Source organism: Panthera uncia, chromosome D4 (assembly GCF_023721935.1).
Source record: "Panthera uncia isolate 11264 chromosome D4, Puncia_PCG_1.0, whole genome shotgun sequence".
In the NCBI taxonomy this organism is placed as follows: Eukaryota; Metazoa; Chordata; class Mammalia; order Carnivora; family Felidae; genus Panthera; species Panthera uncia.
This window is the reverse complement of record NC_064807.1, coordinates 60573322-60590316: the sequence shown is the minus strand read 5'-3', so window position 1 is coordinate 60590316 and position 16995 is coordinate 60573322. Positions and strand designations below refer to the sequence as shown.

Sequence of the window (16995 nt, the reverse complement as noted above, 5' to 3'; positions counted from 1 at the left end):
AAGCTCTATGAGCTTCGATTTTCTACCCTGCAAATGGGAATAATAATAGCAACTCCTTTAGAAAGTTGCTGTGAAAGAGAGCCAAAGCATAAGAGACTCTTAAAAACTGAGAACAAACTGCGGGTTGATGGGGGGTGGGAGGGAGGGGAGGGTGGGTGATGGGTATTGAGGAGGGCACCTTTTGGGATGAGCACTGGGTGTTGTATGGAAACCAATTTGACAATAAACTTCATATATTAAAAAAAAAGAAAGTTGCTGTGAGAATTGAATGAGTTATGAAACATAAAGCTCTTAGAACTTTGGAATATTCAGCATCTATGATTATGTGGAAAATTATATACCAAAGGACAAAATGCTGGTGATAATTTTAAGTCAACAAAACAAAAATGTGGTTTATGAAGTATCATATATGTATGTATACACATACATACACATATACCATGTATGTTTATTTTAAGAAGTTATGAAATTATTCCCATTCTGTATTATGGCTTTGTTAAATTATATATGGCTATAGAGACAAGAACTAGAAGGAAAACAGGGAAAAATAAGACTCATTTTTAATTAACACATAAATTTATAAGTGATCTCTTTACTTGGTAAAATGTTGTTTTACTTTATTTTAGTTAATGAAGAATAAACAAACACCTTGGAGCAAACAATACAGAAAAGACTTAGAATTTCTACCTCTTTGTCTTGAATGTTAGGGTCTGCATTGTTTTCCATGAGCACTGCCATGCAGTTGATGTAGCCTCCATAGGCAGCGCACTGCAGAGGGGTTCTTCCCGCGTAATCTTGCACATTTGGATTGATCTTATTTTCTATCAAGATCTGGCAAACATCAGCATTTCCTCCCAGTGCTGCCCAATGTAGGAGAGAGTGTCCATCTTGATCCACTAGATCTACCCTTGCTCCACCTGAAAAAGCAAAAATATCAGTAAAATGTTGAACATAGAGAGCACTGATCAAAAAGGAGTCTGAAAACAGCAGTCCCTTAAATGCTTTGCTCTTAGCATTGTATACTATCTGCTTTGGATTTTTACAACAAGCCTGTAAGCTGGTCAGGGTAGGAGTCATTTTCCGTTTACACGAAATCAAACTGAGGATCAGGCAGGTGAAGTGGTTTTTCCAAAATCACACAACTACCAACAGGTGGAACTAGGAGTGGCCCTCAGGTTTCCTGATGCTTGGGTGTGCATGCGTGCGTGCACGCCTGTGTGTGTGTGTGTGTGTGTGTGTGTGTGTGTGTGTGTGTAGGTGCGCATGCATGTGTGCATGCATGCGTGTATGCGTACGTGTGGGCACTCCTCCCTCCATCTGTCCACCCGGGTGGCCCTCTGCCTGTAAGCGTTTCAGCGAATGCAACAATTCCTACCTTCTGAGAGAGACTTAGTAGGAGCACTCTCAATAACTAACCTTTAATAAGTGTCTGGATCACATCTTTGTGTCCCATCTCACAGGCTCGGAAAAGTGGAGTGTGCTTCATGACATCAGTGGCATCTACTTGAGCGTTATTTTCCAACAATAACTTCACGGTGCTGACATGGCCAGAAAGGGCCGCGGCATGTAATGCTGGAAAGGGAGCAAAAGAAAGCAAAGAACTCTTTGATAACAACGTCCCCTTTTTCTTATTCTGTGTATCTTTTCCTCTTCTGATGTCTTCATTTTGGCTAAATGCAATTTAATCTTAAGGATTCTCTATTGTTCACTTCTACAGATTTGAATCTTCCTTTCTATTCATATGTACTACTCACATTTCCCCTCCCTTCCTATCTTTCTCATCTCATGGTTTCTTCCTTTCCATCCTGTTGCTCTGAAATGCTTTCCTTTCCTCAGTTACTACTTTATTATCTTTTCCTCCCTCTTAGAGGGGAAGGGAACAAAAACATGACAAAAGAGAAATGATTTAAACGAGGCAGGCAATTCTGCCCACCAACCCACTCAATAAACATCTGCCCCTGAGGGTTGGTGTAATGGGAGGTGTCAATCTACCAGCCCTTCAGTGGCTTAGCCATGCTATTCCTGCCATCGGTCTGCATACCCATGTGGTACAGAGGGTATGTGCATCCCACTGTATTCAGTGCATTTTTCATACAACATGGCTCCAAATGCAAGCCATTGATTTCCTCAGGGCCCAATTTAAGAAGCAGCAACTTGTTTCAACATTGGAGAAAACACCTGAGAAGGAATGGGGTCTGCCTTCAAATGGGATTTGAAAGAGTCATTTTGACTATATATGAGTTTCATGTTATGCTGACCTGTGCCTATGTTACTTCATTCTAGCACTTGACTTATGCCATTACTCTTTGGATTACTCTTTAAATTCTATTTAAATACACCACTGCTTAAGTTCTGAGTTTGCCAGCATAAGGGCCTAGAGGTCTGGGCCAGTTCTTCCTAAGTATCATGGCTCTATAATGCCTAGAACAATGTTTCTTTCATAAGGAGTGATCCATGGACCAAACCTAGGATGCCTATAAAAACACAGATTCCCGGGCATTTACTGAGAACCTGCTACGGGCTGGGTATTAACATAAGGGTGGGAATTCAGCAGAGAACAAAATACATAAGGTTACGTTCTAGTAGGAGAAGCAAAATAAAAATGGAATGGATAAGCAAGAAAGTGTCAGATGGTGACAGATGGTATAATGGGAGTATTAAAAGGTACCTTGATATGCAGAGTGACTAGGAGACCACTTTAACGGATGATGATGGAAAGCCTTGCTAAGGAGCTGATATTGAAGTTGAGACCTGAATCATAAAGAAAGAGAGAGCAATGTAGAGATCTCTAGAGGGAGGAGTTTGGGCAAAGAGAACAGTTGATCCAAGGGCAGGAGTGAATCTATGTGTTTAAGGAAGGCTAGGAAGCTGCAGCACAACGAATAAAGGCAAGAAGTCGGAAAGGTAGAGAAGGCCAGGTATAAGTGGCCACATAGGGCCCAGTGATGAAGACACTGACGGACTTTACATAGGTGAGTGATAGTATTTGACTTGTGCTTTAATCAGATTGCTCTAGCTGCTCTGAAGAGAAGGCACTGTAGTAGGTTAGAATGAAAGCAGGGAGACCAGCTAACACTATTGAAGAAGACTCAGTAAAAAATGATGGTGGCTTGAGCTAGGGTGGCAGGAGTGGAGATGAAGAGAAGCAGAAAGATTTAAAATATAATTTAGGGACACTTGGGTGGCTCACTTGGCTGAGCACTGGACTTGATTTTGGCTCAGATTATGATCTCACGGTTTGTGAGGTTGAGACCTGCTTCCAGCTCTGCGCTTACAATGCCTAGCCTGCTTGGGATTCTCTCTCTCCCTCTCTCTGTGCCCCCCCCCCCCCCCCCCCCCGGCTTGTGAGCACATGTGTTAGTTATGGATTGAAGAATTGAAAAAGCAAAAAGGAAACACTGAGGTATCACAGAGGTAGTAAATGCAGAAGACAGCCAGCAATTCTAGGACTAGGGGAACATAAAGAAGAAGATGGAATTGCTAAAACCTAAAAGCCTAGAAGAGGAGCCCTGTGGAGTGGAAACTCAGACCTCTGAGCAGGGCTCTGCTTGACTGGTGTTGGTGCTCTGGGGCTGGTACTGTGAGTGTTGGAGAAATTGCAAGAAATTAACCATCACCACTGGAACAAACTATCACTGCTGTGTTGAAGAAGACTGACTAGGGTGATGCTGACAGGAACAGGAAACCAAAACAAGAATAGTAAGCAAACAGGAAGGTGTAATCCCATTCTTCTAGCTTCTAGTTTCTCTTTACTGCCCCTTATGGGTGGATTCTAGCAGGGCACCTGCTGGCAAAGGGGGAAATGTGGTCTGCAGAGCCCCGGCCCTGGCATGTCAAAGACAGGAGAGTCCCGTTATCATATCTAAAAAACATTAGCAAAAATTCCGCCATATTGAATACACAGATAATGCCCATATTTTCCTGATGGTTTTATATTTTTTTTTTCAGTTTATTTGAATGAAGATCCAAATAATGTCTGTATGTTGCATGTTGATGAGAACTCTTCTTTCATGGGAAGCAAAAACAACCCTGTAGAGGGATGATGGAGACAAACTCACTCTCGTAGAAGAGAAATTGCAGGAAGGCATGTCTAACATATAATAAAATCCCCTTAAGAGAAAGAGCCAGGGAACTGACGAATCTGAGAAGAAGTTATGTCTGAACTCCAACCATGGGGCACATCAGAAAGACACCTTTGGTCAAAAGGATGGAAGTATCCTTGCCCATACTTTATTAAAATACACGACAAAGTTAAACTAAAAGAAAAGCTAGTGATGGAGTGAAAGCCTGCATACTAATGGGAGTCTGACAAAAAATGAAACGTTCAGACCATTTATAAATTCAATGTCCCACATATCATGTCTGCAATATACCCCTCTTTAAGAAGCTTAAGGTCAAGAGACTCATAAATATGGAGAACAAACTGAGGGTTACGGGAGGGGTTGTGGGAGGGGGGAGGGGCTAAATGGGTCAGGGGCACTAAGGAATCTACTCCTGAAATCATTGTTGCACTAGATGCTAACTCATTTGGATGGAAATTTAAAAAAATAAAAAATAAAACAAGTTAAAAAGTAAAAAAAGAAGAAGCTTAAGGTCTACTGTGAAGTGCTGATAAAGAAATACTCTTGACAGTTAAAGTCTTTATTAAAATTGATATTACCTAAAACTCTTTAAAAAACAGTTTAGAAGGGGTGGTGGCATAGGGATAGAAAGGGAGATTATTAGGTATAACCCTGCCTCCCCACCAAGTGCCACATCAGTAGTTCTGGTGGGTGCAAACAGCTCTACTGTGTTTCCACAAGTAAGAAAACATTGAGAAGCTTGTAGCTGAGTTTTTATTCTGGTCTGTGTTGTGCTAATGTGCGATTTTCTTTCTTTTTCTGACTTGTAATTAGGATATAGTACCCAAGGTAGAGACTTCCAAGTTGACAACGAAAGCTAAAAAATTCATACCTTTCTTATTAGCCAACACACAGTTAAAGGGGCCTCTTCTTAGAAAAAGAGAGTGAAAGAAGGATCTACTGAAAGCTTTGGATGCAAATCTAATGTGAAGCTCTGAAGCTTCAAGAGTCATGTGGGGGTTATCTCTAAAATGGGAGATTTGGGAGGAGGTGATGCTCTTCAAATCTGAGAAAAGAGCACATTAAATGAGACATACATAGATATGTGCATTCCTTAAAATATAATCCTGTATTTTTGAAGTATGATCGATAACTACTAAATATGCATAGTTTAAGTACAGGTTTATTTATTTATTTTTTTTATACCAAGATAAACGACATGAAGAGTTCTCATAATCATGTTTAAGGGGCAATCAGGCTTTTAAACCAAATGACACCATTCACCTGGTAGAAACATAGGCTAATTTGAGCCATCAAACTTGGAGGAAATAAAGCTTTTGGAGTGATATCCTGGTAACCTAAACTTAAAATGTGCCAATGGAAGTCAAACAATATTAGATTAGGAACAATGATTTCAGGCATTACTGTACAACTTGTAGGGCACCTATACACTTTGGAACCCTAAAGAAAGCAAATGGAACAAGTCTCCCAGTTCTTACCTGTACCTCCGTATTTGTCTGCCATGTTAATATCAATGTCAGATTTTAAACTCAGCATAGTCCTAAGGACATCATCACTGCCTTTTCCAGCAGCCCACATAAAGGATGTTCTTCCTTCCAGGTCTGAATCATCTTTCACTGAAGGATGTTTTAAAAATACTTTAACTGTTTCCTGTAAGAAAACTTGATTAAAAAAAATTGAGACAAGAGGGTAGCATTTTCTATGGTAATAAAGCCAGTGTTATATGTGACTTCCTCTAAGATGCGAAGTATTTTTTCCCTGCTTTCGAATCAAATGAAATTATCTTTTTTATGAATAATGAAACTACAATTTCCATTGAAAGTAACAATCCTCTTTCTTTATATATTAGTTTTAGTTTCCATACATTTCAAACACACAACCTAACTCCCTCATTCAACATCCTCATAATTGAGGATGAACATCCACAATCAAGTTTGAAAACTTTATAGGTCACTCTTTGAGAGATGAAGTGATGGTTAAAAGACTCATGGGGTGCCTGGGTGGCTCAGTCAGTTAAGCGTCTGACTTTGGCTCAGGTCATGATCTCACAGTTCGTGTGTTCGAGCCCCGCGTCAGGCTCTGTGCTCCAGCTCAGAGCCTGGAGCCTGCTTTGGATTCTGTGTCTTCCTCTCTCTCTCTGTTCCTCCTCCACTCATGCTCTGTCTCACTGTCTCTCAAAAAATGAACAAATGTTAAAAAAAAAATTAAAACACTCAAATATTCAGTGTCATGACCAACATTAAAACATAGGTTTTTCTTGGACATTTTACATGCAGAGACCTGTATACTCAGCCATGCCTCATACATTCTCTTGTTGTGTGTTTTGCCACTATAATTAAAAAAATATTTAATGCACTTACTGAATAATGATGTGTAACTACTGACAAATGCAGTGTTCAGTTCATTTAAACAGATATTTATTTATCAAGTCCTATATTCCAGGTCCTTCCTCTATGGAATCACACTAAAATTAGGACCTGCAATAATCCTAACAGGGCCTGACAATTTTAATGGGGGTTAATATTCACAGCTTTCTAAATTGCCTCTTTCCTTAAGCCTCAGATGCTTACACACATTTAGGGAGATCATAGAAACTTTAGCTTGAATGGAAGTAAAATAGTTTCAGGAAAAAAAAAAATTCTGGAGGTTGTGAGCTGGCCCAAAGTGTCTAAGTGTTGATGCTCAATATTCTAAAGCAAGAAGAAATTCAAGGGCAGCCCTTCATTCCCAGATGAAGAAGTTTGGGTTCAAGGTCATACAAACACTGGTGGTAGATACAGGAGTGGAGTCCAGAGCTAAATCACAGCACCCTTTCCACTGTATACACCGTATGCCACTGTATACACCGCTTCCTAGTGTTAAAACTCATATTGAGCTACTGAGGCGTTAGAGTGGAGTGCTCTTAGGATCTACTGTGTATGCTTAGTACACACAAGATTGGAATAAACAAGTGGATTTTAAAACTTGGTGATTTTTTGGTCTGTTTTCTTTTACTAATTTGTAAACATTTCCTTGTTGAGTATGTTTTCTTAATGATGAATGTTCACAGAGGTTTGTGGATTTTTGTTATTATTTTCTAAAAAGGGACTTACAGCCTCCTGTGGGTTAACAGAGTCCAAGGAGATCAAGGGGCTTGAAACTGAGCTTAGAAGATTTGCATAATTATTAAAAAATCATCTCTGTAATTGGCAGATTATCCAGAGCAAGTATTTCTTTGGATAAACACCCATAATGTTCTGCCATTCTTCCTTATTCCCAGTAGCTTAGTCACTTAATTGCTGGTATCTGTGCACATGTTAAATTTGGAGTCTAAGATGTGGGTTCAAGATCTTGGGCAAGTCATTTCATCTCTTGAAACCCTGGTTTCTTCCTCTTTAAGTTAGGGATACCACGTCCTCTCTCAGGCTTGCGTTGAAATATGAATTGAGTTCTGATTTCCGTAGGTTTAATAGGCTGGGCCAATGAGTTTCTTATCTATCTGTAACAAGAAAGGGCTCCTCTTCAGAATATACTTTGTCTTTTTCTGAGACAATAGAATAATGGGAGACAATAGAAGATAATGGTTTGCCAAAAGTCTAGGTGATACATTTATAGAAATGCCAGGAAGGAGAGACCATAGCTATAGTTGCTCTAGGTACCAGAGACAAAGAATGATGGGAAAATAAGATATTTTAGGAATCTGAGCATTAAATTTATTCAGTGGTGCATTTGGGAAGGTCAGGAAGATAGGATTACACTATGCTGATGATGGCATTCTTATAACGTTTTTAAGTTTGTTTATTTTGAGAGAGAGAAAGAGAGAGAGAGAGAGAGAGAGAGCAAGCAGGGGAGGGGCAGAGAGAGAGGGAGAGAGAATCCGAAGTAGGTTCTGCATCCTCAGTGCAGAGCCTAATGTGGGGCTCGAACCCACCAACCATGAGATCATGACCTGAGCCGAAATCAGGAGTCGGACACTTAAGTGACTGAGCCACTCAGATGCCCACATTCTTATAATTGAATGTAACCAAAGTTTCCACTACACACACCCATGCAGAATACAGTAAAATAAACTCTGACTGCTTTGACATGTGCCTTTTTGGATAAGTCTCTAGTTCTTGGAGGCCACTTACTCAGGAAGCTGAAACAGCCTAGCTGCTATGTTACTGGCTGGACTGAGGGACATAAAGGATGCAAAAGTGCTTTGTAAAACTGTAAAGGGTGGCAAGGGAAGAATTATTAATAATATTCAATATCTTTAGAAATAATTCACATTTTTGCTTTCTCAGCTATATAATACACAAAATTATTAGCACTAGCAATAGTAAGAATGCATTGCATTTCTTGAGTCCCTGCTCTGTACCAAGAACTACACTAGGCACTGGGCACAAATTTTCTCTGATTCTTACAACAATCCTGAAAGGAAAGGTATAATTATCCTCATTTTACATGTGAAGAAACTAAGGCTTAGGAAGCTAAGAAACTTGTGCCAGGTCATACAGCCAGCCGATGGCAGAGTCAGGATCCCAGCCAAGGTTAGACGAGTTCTAAGGCCTTGCCACACAAAGAAAATACTTGAACACTAAATGCATATAAAACCTTAGTGCCATAAAATTAACCAGAAGATGAAACATACGTACATAGAACAAAATGTTACACTGAACAGTTAATATAAAAACTGTGTTAAAATTTCACATGACTTACAACTATCCCTCGCTTTACAGTCAGAGTTGACAGTCTGAGCAATTGTTAAAATATAATCGCTACACAAACACAAACACTAGTACGTGTAAAACTGAAATGTGAATAAGGTGAGTGGATTGTAGGAATGTCAATTTCCTGTTTATGATACTGTTTCATACTTTTGTAAGCTGTTACCACTGGGGTAAATGTGGCTGAAGGGTACATGGGATCTAGCTGTTTTATTTCTTATGACTGCATATGAATTTGTAATTATGTCAAAATAAACATGTAATTATGCAAAAAGATAATGGTCACATTTTACTTACGGCAAAGTTACTCTGAGCTGCGTAGTGCAAGGGTGTTGCTCCTTGGCTGTCGGATGGGATGGTTCCAGATTTATTTCTTTCTAAAAGGAGATGGACAATCTGTGCATGGCCTGAAAGTAGACACAAGGCAGTTATCACGTAAAAGGACTAGTTAATTTATAATCTATTTTAAGGAAAGTTTTCTGAATAGTGGCCCCCAGTATAGCTTCTTCTAACTTCTCACTAAAATACTATGATCACGTAGAACAAAGGCGAACACTTACAACACTGAAATCTTAATGATTCAATCAGAAAGGAAATGATATGAATTACAATTGCTAGATTGAGAAAGAGTATATTAGGTATCAGCCCACTGCATTCCCTCGCTCTGTTTTATAAAACTGTCCATTAAAAACAGGAGGGAAGCCAGCCCCTGTCAGCCATCAGGGTCCCTAGTATCCAGGTCCCACTGTACAGCTGATCAGAACCGCACAGCTTTTCGGGAGGACAAAGTATAGTAGAGCCTCTTGTAACCTCTGAGGCCTCCTATCAGTCCGCTCTACCCTCCCACCTCCACTTTTTTCACAGTAGGTGGTGATTTCAAATCCCAGAAAACATGTGGCAGGAATGATGAGGTGGTGGCAGAGAAAATACTCTGCAGTGCATTCTGGGGGATGTGGTTTCCGCAAGTGAAGAGATATAGAAAGGATCAAAGAATGAACAAACATGGTAGCGGCATATTTGGGAGGCCTGAATATCATGCATTCTATTGCTTCCATGTTCTGGGGACCCGGGCAGCAGAAGAACATGGACACACCGCAGGAGAAAAGCAGGCAGAAAAGGGGAATGTGGGTGGGAGTTGTGCTCACAGACCTGCTCCCAGGTATGACGCAGACGGAGTTCTGAGGTGGGCAAAGTGAGATCACAGGCAGACTACTGAGACATGTCATCTTGTTTGAAAGATAAGGAGAAAAATTCTGTAAAGGCAGTATGAAAATACACTATAGGACAGGGAAATAGGAACACCATCAGGAGACGAAACGCATACCTCATAACATGATCTAGAGAAGGGTCCAGAGGAAAAACTCAGGAAACTGTTTGGCATCCTTGACTTGGGCAAAGAGATGTCCTCAATGGAACGAAACAGAATATCCTAAGAAGGAAATAATCTGAAACGCAAAGGTGATGGAAGGAGGCGAAAAGGAAAAAAGCCGAGATACAAAGAAATTGGGATGTGGGAAGGGAATCAAAATACAGCCTAAAATACAATCTATGAGAGTCAGAAAGAAAACAGAACTAGGGAACAAAAAGTCACTTTAGTGACCTGGAGATGAATTTGCGAAGTCCTCCCAGAACGCACCAGACAAAGAGAGAGGGATGAAACTGCACATTGAAGTGAAATCTAAATAATAATTATAAATCTGATAATAAGACGGAATGCAAATGCAAAAAGTATTCTGAAAAGACACAACGTGTAATTTAAAAACTAAGCTTGCAATAATAACTGGGGAAAACTTCAGATCATGTTAACAAATACTAAAAAAGCGATAAGTAAAGGCGTGCTAAATTCCTCATTTTAAATTCGGTGGAAATCAATAGATGCAGTTTTGCTTTTAACTCTGACTTATGTTTTAAAAAGTTTTCGATAAATTTAAAAGTAAACACTAATAGAACCTAAAACTCTCCTAAAACACTAGGCAATTCAAAACCAAATAACAACAAACCTAATCTATATACCAAAAGGCAGGGGAAAAAAAAACCCAAAACATCAATAATACTCAAAGAACAGAATAGCAGAAAAAAGACCAAATCATATATCTTATAATAGTGACTATTAATGGGTAAAACTCCTTCACTGAAAGACAAAGACTCTCAGATTACACGCCCTCCAAAGCCAGACACAGACACATTTTTGCACTCTCTCACCTAACAAAGTGATCCCCAAAAAGGTTAAGTAAAAGGGATATCAGGAAAATATGAAGGAAAAAAATCACATATCATAGTATTGGCACAAACATAAAATTAAAGCCCTCCTCCCCAAATACACAAGCATTGAATGTGAAGATTATTTTATATTTACATTTGTCAATGAATGTACATTACTCTTAAAATAAAAACGTGTTAAGATACGATGTTGAAATTGAAACCGATATATAACAGAGAATACATTTATATTACTAAAATTTAAGCATACAACAGAGGGATAGAAGATGCCACATAGCAACTAAAAATTAAATTAAGGGCACCTGGGTGGCTCAGTCAGTTAAACACGCAACTCTTGATTTCAGCTCAGGTCATGATTTCAGGGTTCAGGGATTCGAGCCCAGCGTGGGCTCTGCGCTGACAGGCAGAGACTGCTGGAGATGGTCTCTGCTCCTCCCGTTTGTGCGCATGTGCAAGTGTGCATGTGCAGATGCGCATGCGTGCGTGTGCCCGCGCGCTCTCTCGAAAGAAATAAATGAACTTAAAAATTAAAAAAAAAAAACCCTTAAATTAATTAAACAGGAGGTGGAAGCTGACAGGTGAAGGGAAGCCATAGAAAGTTTCTGGTACTCATTGTAGTTCCTCCTACCGTTGATCCTTTGACTGACAGCTCACCTAGCAAAGCTGCCCAGTGAAGTGGGGTTCGAAATAAGTTGTCGTAAGACGTTATATTGCAGCTTTCATATGAGGTCAAGACATCAACCACTGTCACATTCCCATCAGCGACCGCAAAGTGAAGAGGTGTCCGACCCTCGTAGTCTTGCCAGTTCAGTAAGGACTCCGTGGGAGCAGCGTCCTATTTTGAAGAAACCAGAGACTTCAGACACACGTGGAATTCTCAGTGAATCACATTTGACATAAGCATGAGCTGAGCCATTTTCTAAACCTGTATATTCATTCTCTGTTAGCACAAGTGATAAAACTCAGAAAAAAAGTATACGTTCTAAACCTTTAAAAATTTCTTGTCATGTTTAACTATAAAAAATGCAGAAAAGATATAATAAGTACCATTACTGACTATCCAGATTAAATAGGTGTCAATATATTGCCTAATGCGCTTTTGTACCTGTTATGGATTCGGCTAAAGCTGTATGTTTTATACTTTTGTTCCATATGTATGCATCCATAAACAATACGTAAATTATATATGTGTGCTTTCAATATTTATACCTCTGAGTTTATACTATGTATATCCTTTGGCAGTTTTTTTCCTTCGACACTATACTTTTGGGTGTCCATGTTGATACTAGTTCATTTGTTAAGTCACAATTTACTTATCCATTCTTCTTGTGAGGGACAGTTAGGTTATTTACAGTTGTTCCGTTATTAACAATAATGCTGCAATGAACATGCTTCCTTTACATGTCCCTTTGTAGCACATGTGTGAGATTTTCCTCTAGCCCAGACACCTAGAAGGGGACTTTCTGGGTACAAGGATATTTACATTATCAATTACGTATTATCAAACTCCTCTCCAAATGGTTACACTAATTAACACATCCAGGACAATGTGTAAAAGTTTTTATTTCCCCACATGCTGGCACAAATTAACCCTTTGGTATTATCAAGCTTACTACATTTTTCCCCCCTTACAGGAATGCAAGCATTTTGCTGATGTTTTAATTTTATTTATTTTATGAATGAGGTTGCGTTTTATCATATGCTTATTGGCTGCTCTGTTTGAATTGACAGTTCACATTTACTCATTTTTCTCCTAGGTCTTTGTATCTACTGCGAGGTCCCCTTTCAAGAATAAAGGATTTATTTCCCTAGCTGCTGTGAGTGCTGCCAGCAGATGACCCTCAACTGTCAGACTTTTACAATTGCTTCAGCTAAAGACAGTTGCTTCACTCAAGGTCATATCCCTTCTTAGATTAGGTCACAGCCAAAGCCAAGCCTTCCTGCCCCAACCTGAGAACTCTCTGAAAGGCCACACAAGTTTAGAGTTGCCTGTGTGGTCATCCTATTTTATATATTAAAAAAAAAAAAAGTATGAAAGGTATTTTAAACACTTCAAAAAAAGTAGTAGAATTTTACCATGGTGGCATTTTAGGCCTTTGAGTCTCCAAAGGACTAAGATGTGTTTACAAGGAAAAAAAAAAAAAGCCAAATCTGTGAGGAAACAAGATACGATGAGTGACAAGTATCCTCCAAGGACTCCAGATACTGGAGTTGACACATAAAGAATATAAAATAACTATCTATGAACATGTAAAAAAATTAAAAATGAAATAAAAGGTGAATAAGGTAAAAAAAAACTATCAAAATGACGAGGCAGACTTAAAAAACAAGAAACAACAAAAAGAACTTTTAGATGTAAAAATATCGGATTGAGCAATGAATAGGGCAAACGAGAGAGTGGACTCAGGTGAAGAAAGGCTGAGTAAACTGGAAGGCGTGTTTGATATAATTACCCAGAATATGGCAAGAAGATGGAAGGTAAGACAGACGAGACATGGAGAATAAAATAAAAATGTCTAGGGGCGCCTGGGTGGCGCAGTCGGTTAAGCGTCCGACTTCAGCCAGGTCACGATCTCGCGGTCCGTGAGTTGGAGCCCCGCGTCAGGCTCTGGGCTGATGGCTCGGAGCCTGGAGCCTGTTTCCAATTCTGTGTCTCCCTCTCTCTCTGCCCCTCCCCCGTTCATGCTCTGTCTCTCTCTGTCCCAAAAATAAATAAAAAACGTTGAAAAAAAAAATGTCTAAAATATGTGTAACTGGGACCGTAAAGGCAAGAGTGTAGAGAATGAAAGAGAGGTAATATTTAATTTTTTTAATGTTTATCCATTTTTTCAGAGTGAGAGTGTGAGTGGGGGAAGGGCAGAGAGAGAGGGAGACACAGAATCCGAAGCAGCTCCAGGCTCTGAGCTGTCAGCACAGAGCCCGATGTGGGGCTCGAACTCACGAACCACGAGATCATGACCTGGCTGAAGTCGGATGCTTAACCATCTGAGCCACCGAGGTGCCCCAAGAGAAGTAATATTGGAAGAGATAATAGCTATATATTTTCCGGAATGGACATGAATTGATAGTATACACCAAACATGACAAAAAACACCCCAAAACCAAAACCCAAAATAATGCACCAAAAAACAAACAAAAAAACCACCCCCCAAACAAAAGAACCTCCCCCCGCCCCCACCGGACACACTGTAGTGAAACTGCAGAATGCCACACAGACAAGAATGTAAAAGCAGCCTGTGAGAAAAGATAAATAATCTCTAAAGCAATGACATTTACACCAATACAGAATGCTCCACAGGAACAATGAAAGGCAGAAGGCAGCAGAAAAGCCTGAAAGAGTAGAGAAAAAGAAGTACTTAGAAGTGTGTATACAGAAAAACTATATATTCAAGAGCATGGTAGAAATGTAGACATTCCTTTTTTAAAAATGTTTATTTGTTTTGAGAGAGAGAGAGAGAGAGAGAGAACATGCGTACAAGCAGGGGAGAGGCAGGAAGAGAGGGAGAGAGAGAATCCTAAGCAGGCTTTCTCTCTCAGCGCAGAGCCTGACATGGGGCTCAATCTTACGAACCCTGAGATCATGACCTGAGCCCAAATTAAGAGTCAGATGCTTAACCTACTGAGCCACCCAGACGCACTGAAATGTAGATATTCTTAAGAGCAGAGAGCATTCACCACCAATACATCTACCCTAAAGGTAGATCCCTAAAGGGAGTTCTTAGAATTATATTTCAGGAAGTAAGATTAACTCCAGAAGGAAAACTTGAGATTCAAGGAGAAATGCAGAGCAAAGGAATCAGTTAACATGCAGGTAGAAATAACTATTGCATATACAAAAGAATATTATCTTTTAAAGTCTAATTTGTGTGTTACAAGCAAATAGGACTAAATATTAGACTACCATAGCTTATAAGCTGGAATTTGAGAAGCACTGATTAGAAACCTCAAAGAATCCACTGATAAATATTCAAAATTAATAAGAAAGTAATAAAAATTAATAAGCAAGTTGGTTAGATTCATATTCAATGAACAAAAATATCAACTGCGTTTCCATGTACCTGCAACTACCAGTTAAACATACGTCTTAGGTACACTAACAAAAAATAATAAAAGTTCAGGGGCACCTGACTGCTCAGTCAATAGAGCACTCGACCCTTGATCTCCCTTGAACTCACGTTCAAGCCTCATGCTGGCTATAGAAATCACTTTAGATAAAAGCAGTATTATTTTCATTTTTTTAAGTTTATTTATTTATTTTGAGAGAAAAAGAGACAGCATGAGTCGGAGAAGAGCAGAGAGAGAGGAAGAGAGAGATAATCCCAAGCAGGCTCTGCACTGCCAGCACAGAGCCAGACATGGGGCTTGAACTCACGAAACTGTGAGATCATGACCTGAACCGAAACCAAGAGTTGGACACTCAACTGAGTCACCCACGCACCCCATAAAGCAGCACTATTTTTAAGTAGCAAAAAAAATAGAAATAGTTCCAAATGTCTGTGAATAACTGAATAATGTATGGCTTGTTCAGAAAATATAGAATACTACATAATGGCAAAAAATAATATATTACAGGTATACACAGCAACACACGTAAAATCACCAGCATAATATTGAGCAAGAAAAGCATGTTGCAAAAGAATACATTCAATGTGATTCCATGTATATAGAATTCAAAAGCATCAAAAATGAAACAATGTAGTGTTTAGGGATACGAATATATGTGGTAAAACTATAATGAAAATCAGGAATATAAACACAACATTGAGGATAGTGGCTGCCTCTCAGAAAGGGGAAGAACAGAATGGTGTTGGGAGGTACCCAGGGAACTTCAAAGGTAACGGTTAATGTACTTGTTCTTATGCTCAGAGATGAGTACATGAATATTTGTGGTTTCTATATTCTTTACAACTTTTTTGTTTTTTAAAGTAGGCTCCATGCCCAACACAGGGCTTGAACTCATGACCCTGAGATCAAGAGTTGGGCGCTCCATGGACTGAGCTACCCAGGTGCCCCTTGTATTCTTTATGTCTTACAAGCATTTTACAGATATCTCTACGCAGTGTTTAATAGGCGCAAGTATAAAACAGAGCCAGGGAAGGATAAATACAAATTCAGGAGAGTAGTTGATGGGGGACAGGGCAAGTGTGGCTTAAGTAGAGAGGATGTGTTTGGAAACCGGCATGTCAGAAATTCTGTGTGGTCTTAAATAGCAGCATAGCAGCACTACCGTGTTCTATTTCTTGAGTGATGGGTTCACGTGTCTGTTTTGTTTCTTCTGGTTCATAATTTGTTTGTGTGTCATATATACGCTTTCGTATACTGGCTATTTCATAACAAAAAAGTTGTTTGTCAGCAAGGCCACCCGGGGCCAGCAGCACCACCGTACTCACCAGGATGCATCGCACCGTATGAACAGCACTGGGATCTTTGTGGTTAGCTGCCCAGTGAAGTGGGATCTTGCCTTCGACGTCAGGGATCCCGATGTTGGAATCGTGCTTGATGAGCAGCTTCACGTGCTCCGGGTTATTGTAATAGGCACTCCAATGTAGAGCCGTTTGCTGCAAAATCGCGAGAGGCTCAGAAACACAGCAACAGTAACACAACAGATTTCCCCCAAGCTTTTATTGTGTGACGGGCACTGTTGTAAGAGCTTTCTGTATTTTACCTCATATAGTCATCGTGATAACTCTAGGCAATGAGTACTCTTGATTCTGCATGTGATTGATGAGGAAAGGGAGCACAAGGTGGATGAGTGCTCTGCTCAGGGGTATGAAGGTAGTAAGCGGCCGGATTGAGATTTAAATCCAGGCAGTCTGAAGAGGCAGTCTGAAGAGGCAGTCTGACCTCTTAATCATGACAGGCATTTACGTCATCAGGTACTAATCAGTGGTAATACTGAGAAAAAGAAAAGCAGGCCGGTGGTTTATGAATAACTATCAACAAAGTAAGTAACAATCTTGATATCGCACCAAGCATTTTAAGAATTTGATAGAATGTTTTGAATT

General features: G+C 39.7%; 1 protein-coding gene across 6 annotated transcripts in view; it reads right to left on the bottom strand.

Moving 5' to 3' along the window:
* Window positions 1-16995, bottom strand: part of INVS (inversin) — a 154533-nt gene that overhangs the window by 56693 nt on the left and 80845 nt on the right. For all 6 annotated transcript variants that reach the window (XR_007458966.1, XM_049635290.1, XM_049635308.1 and 3 more), the window contains 6 exons: window positions 16381-16548; window positions 11645-11825; window positions 9068-9177; window positions 5561-5732; window positions 1417-1572; window positions 688-917 (listed from right to left, as the gene is read on the bottom strand). Coding sequence is in view for 5 of the 6 variants with exons in the window: in XM_049635290.1 (XP_049491247.1) it covers window positions 688-917; window positions 1417-1572; window positions 5561-5732; window positions 9068-9177; window positions 11645-11825; window positions 16381-16548 (1017 nt within the window). In the remaining variant the exon portion in view is untranslated. The remainder of the gene's footprint in view (window positions 1-687; window positions 918-1416; window positions 1573-5560; window positions 5733-9067; window positions 9178-11644; window positions 11826-16380; window positions 16549-16995) is intronic.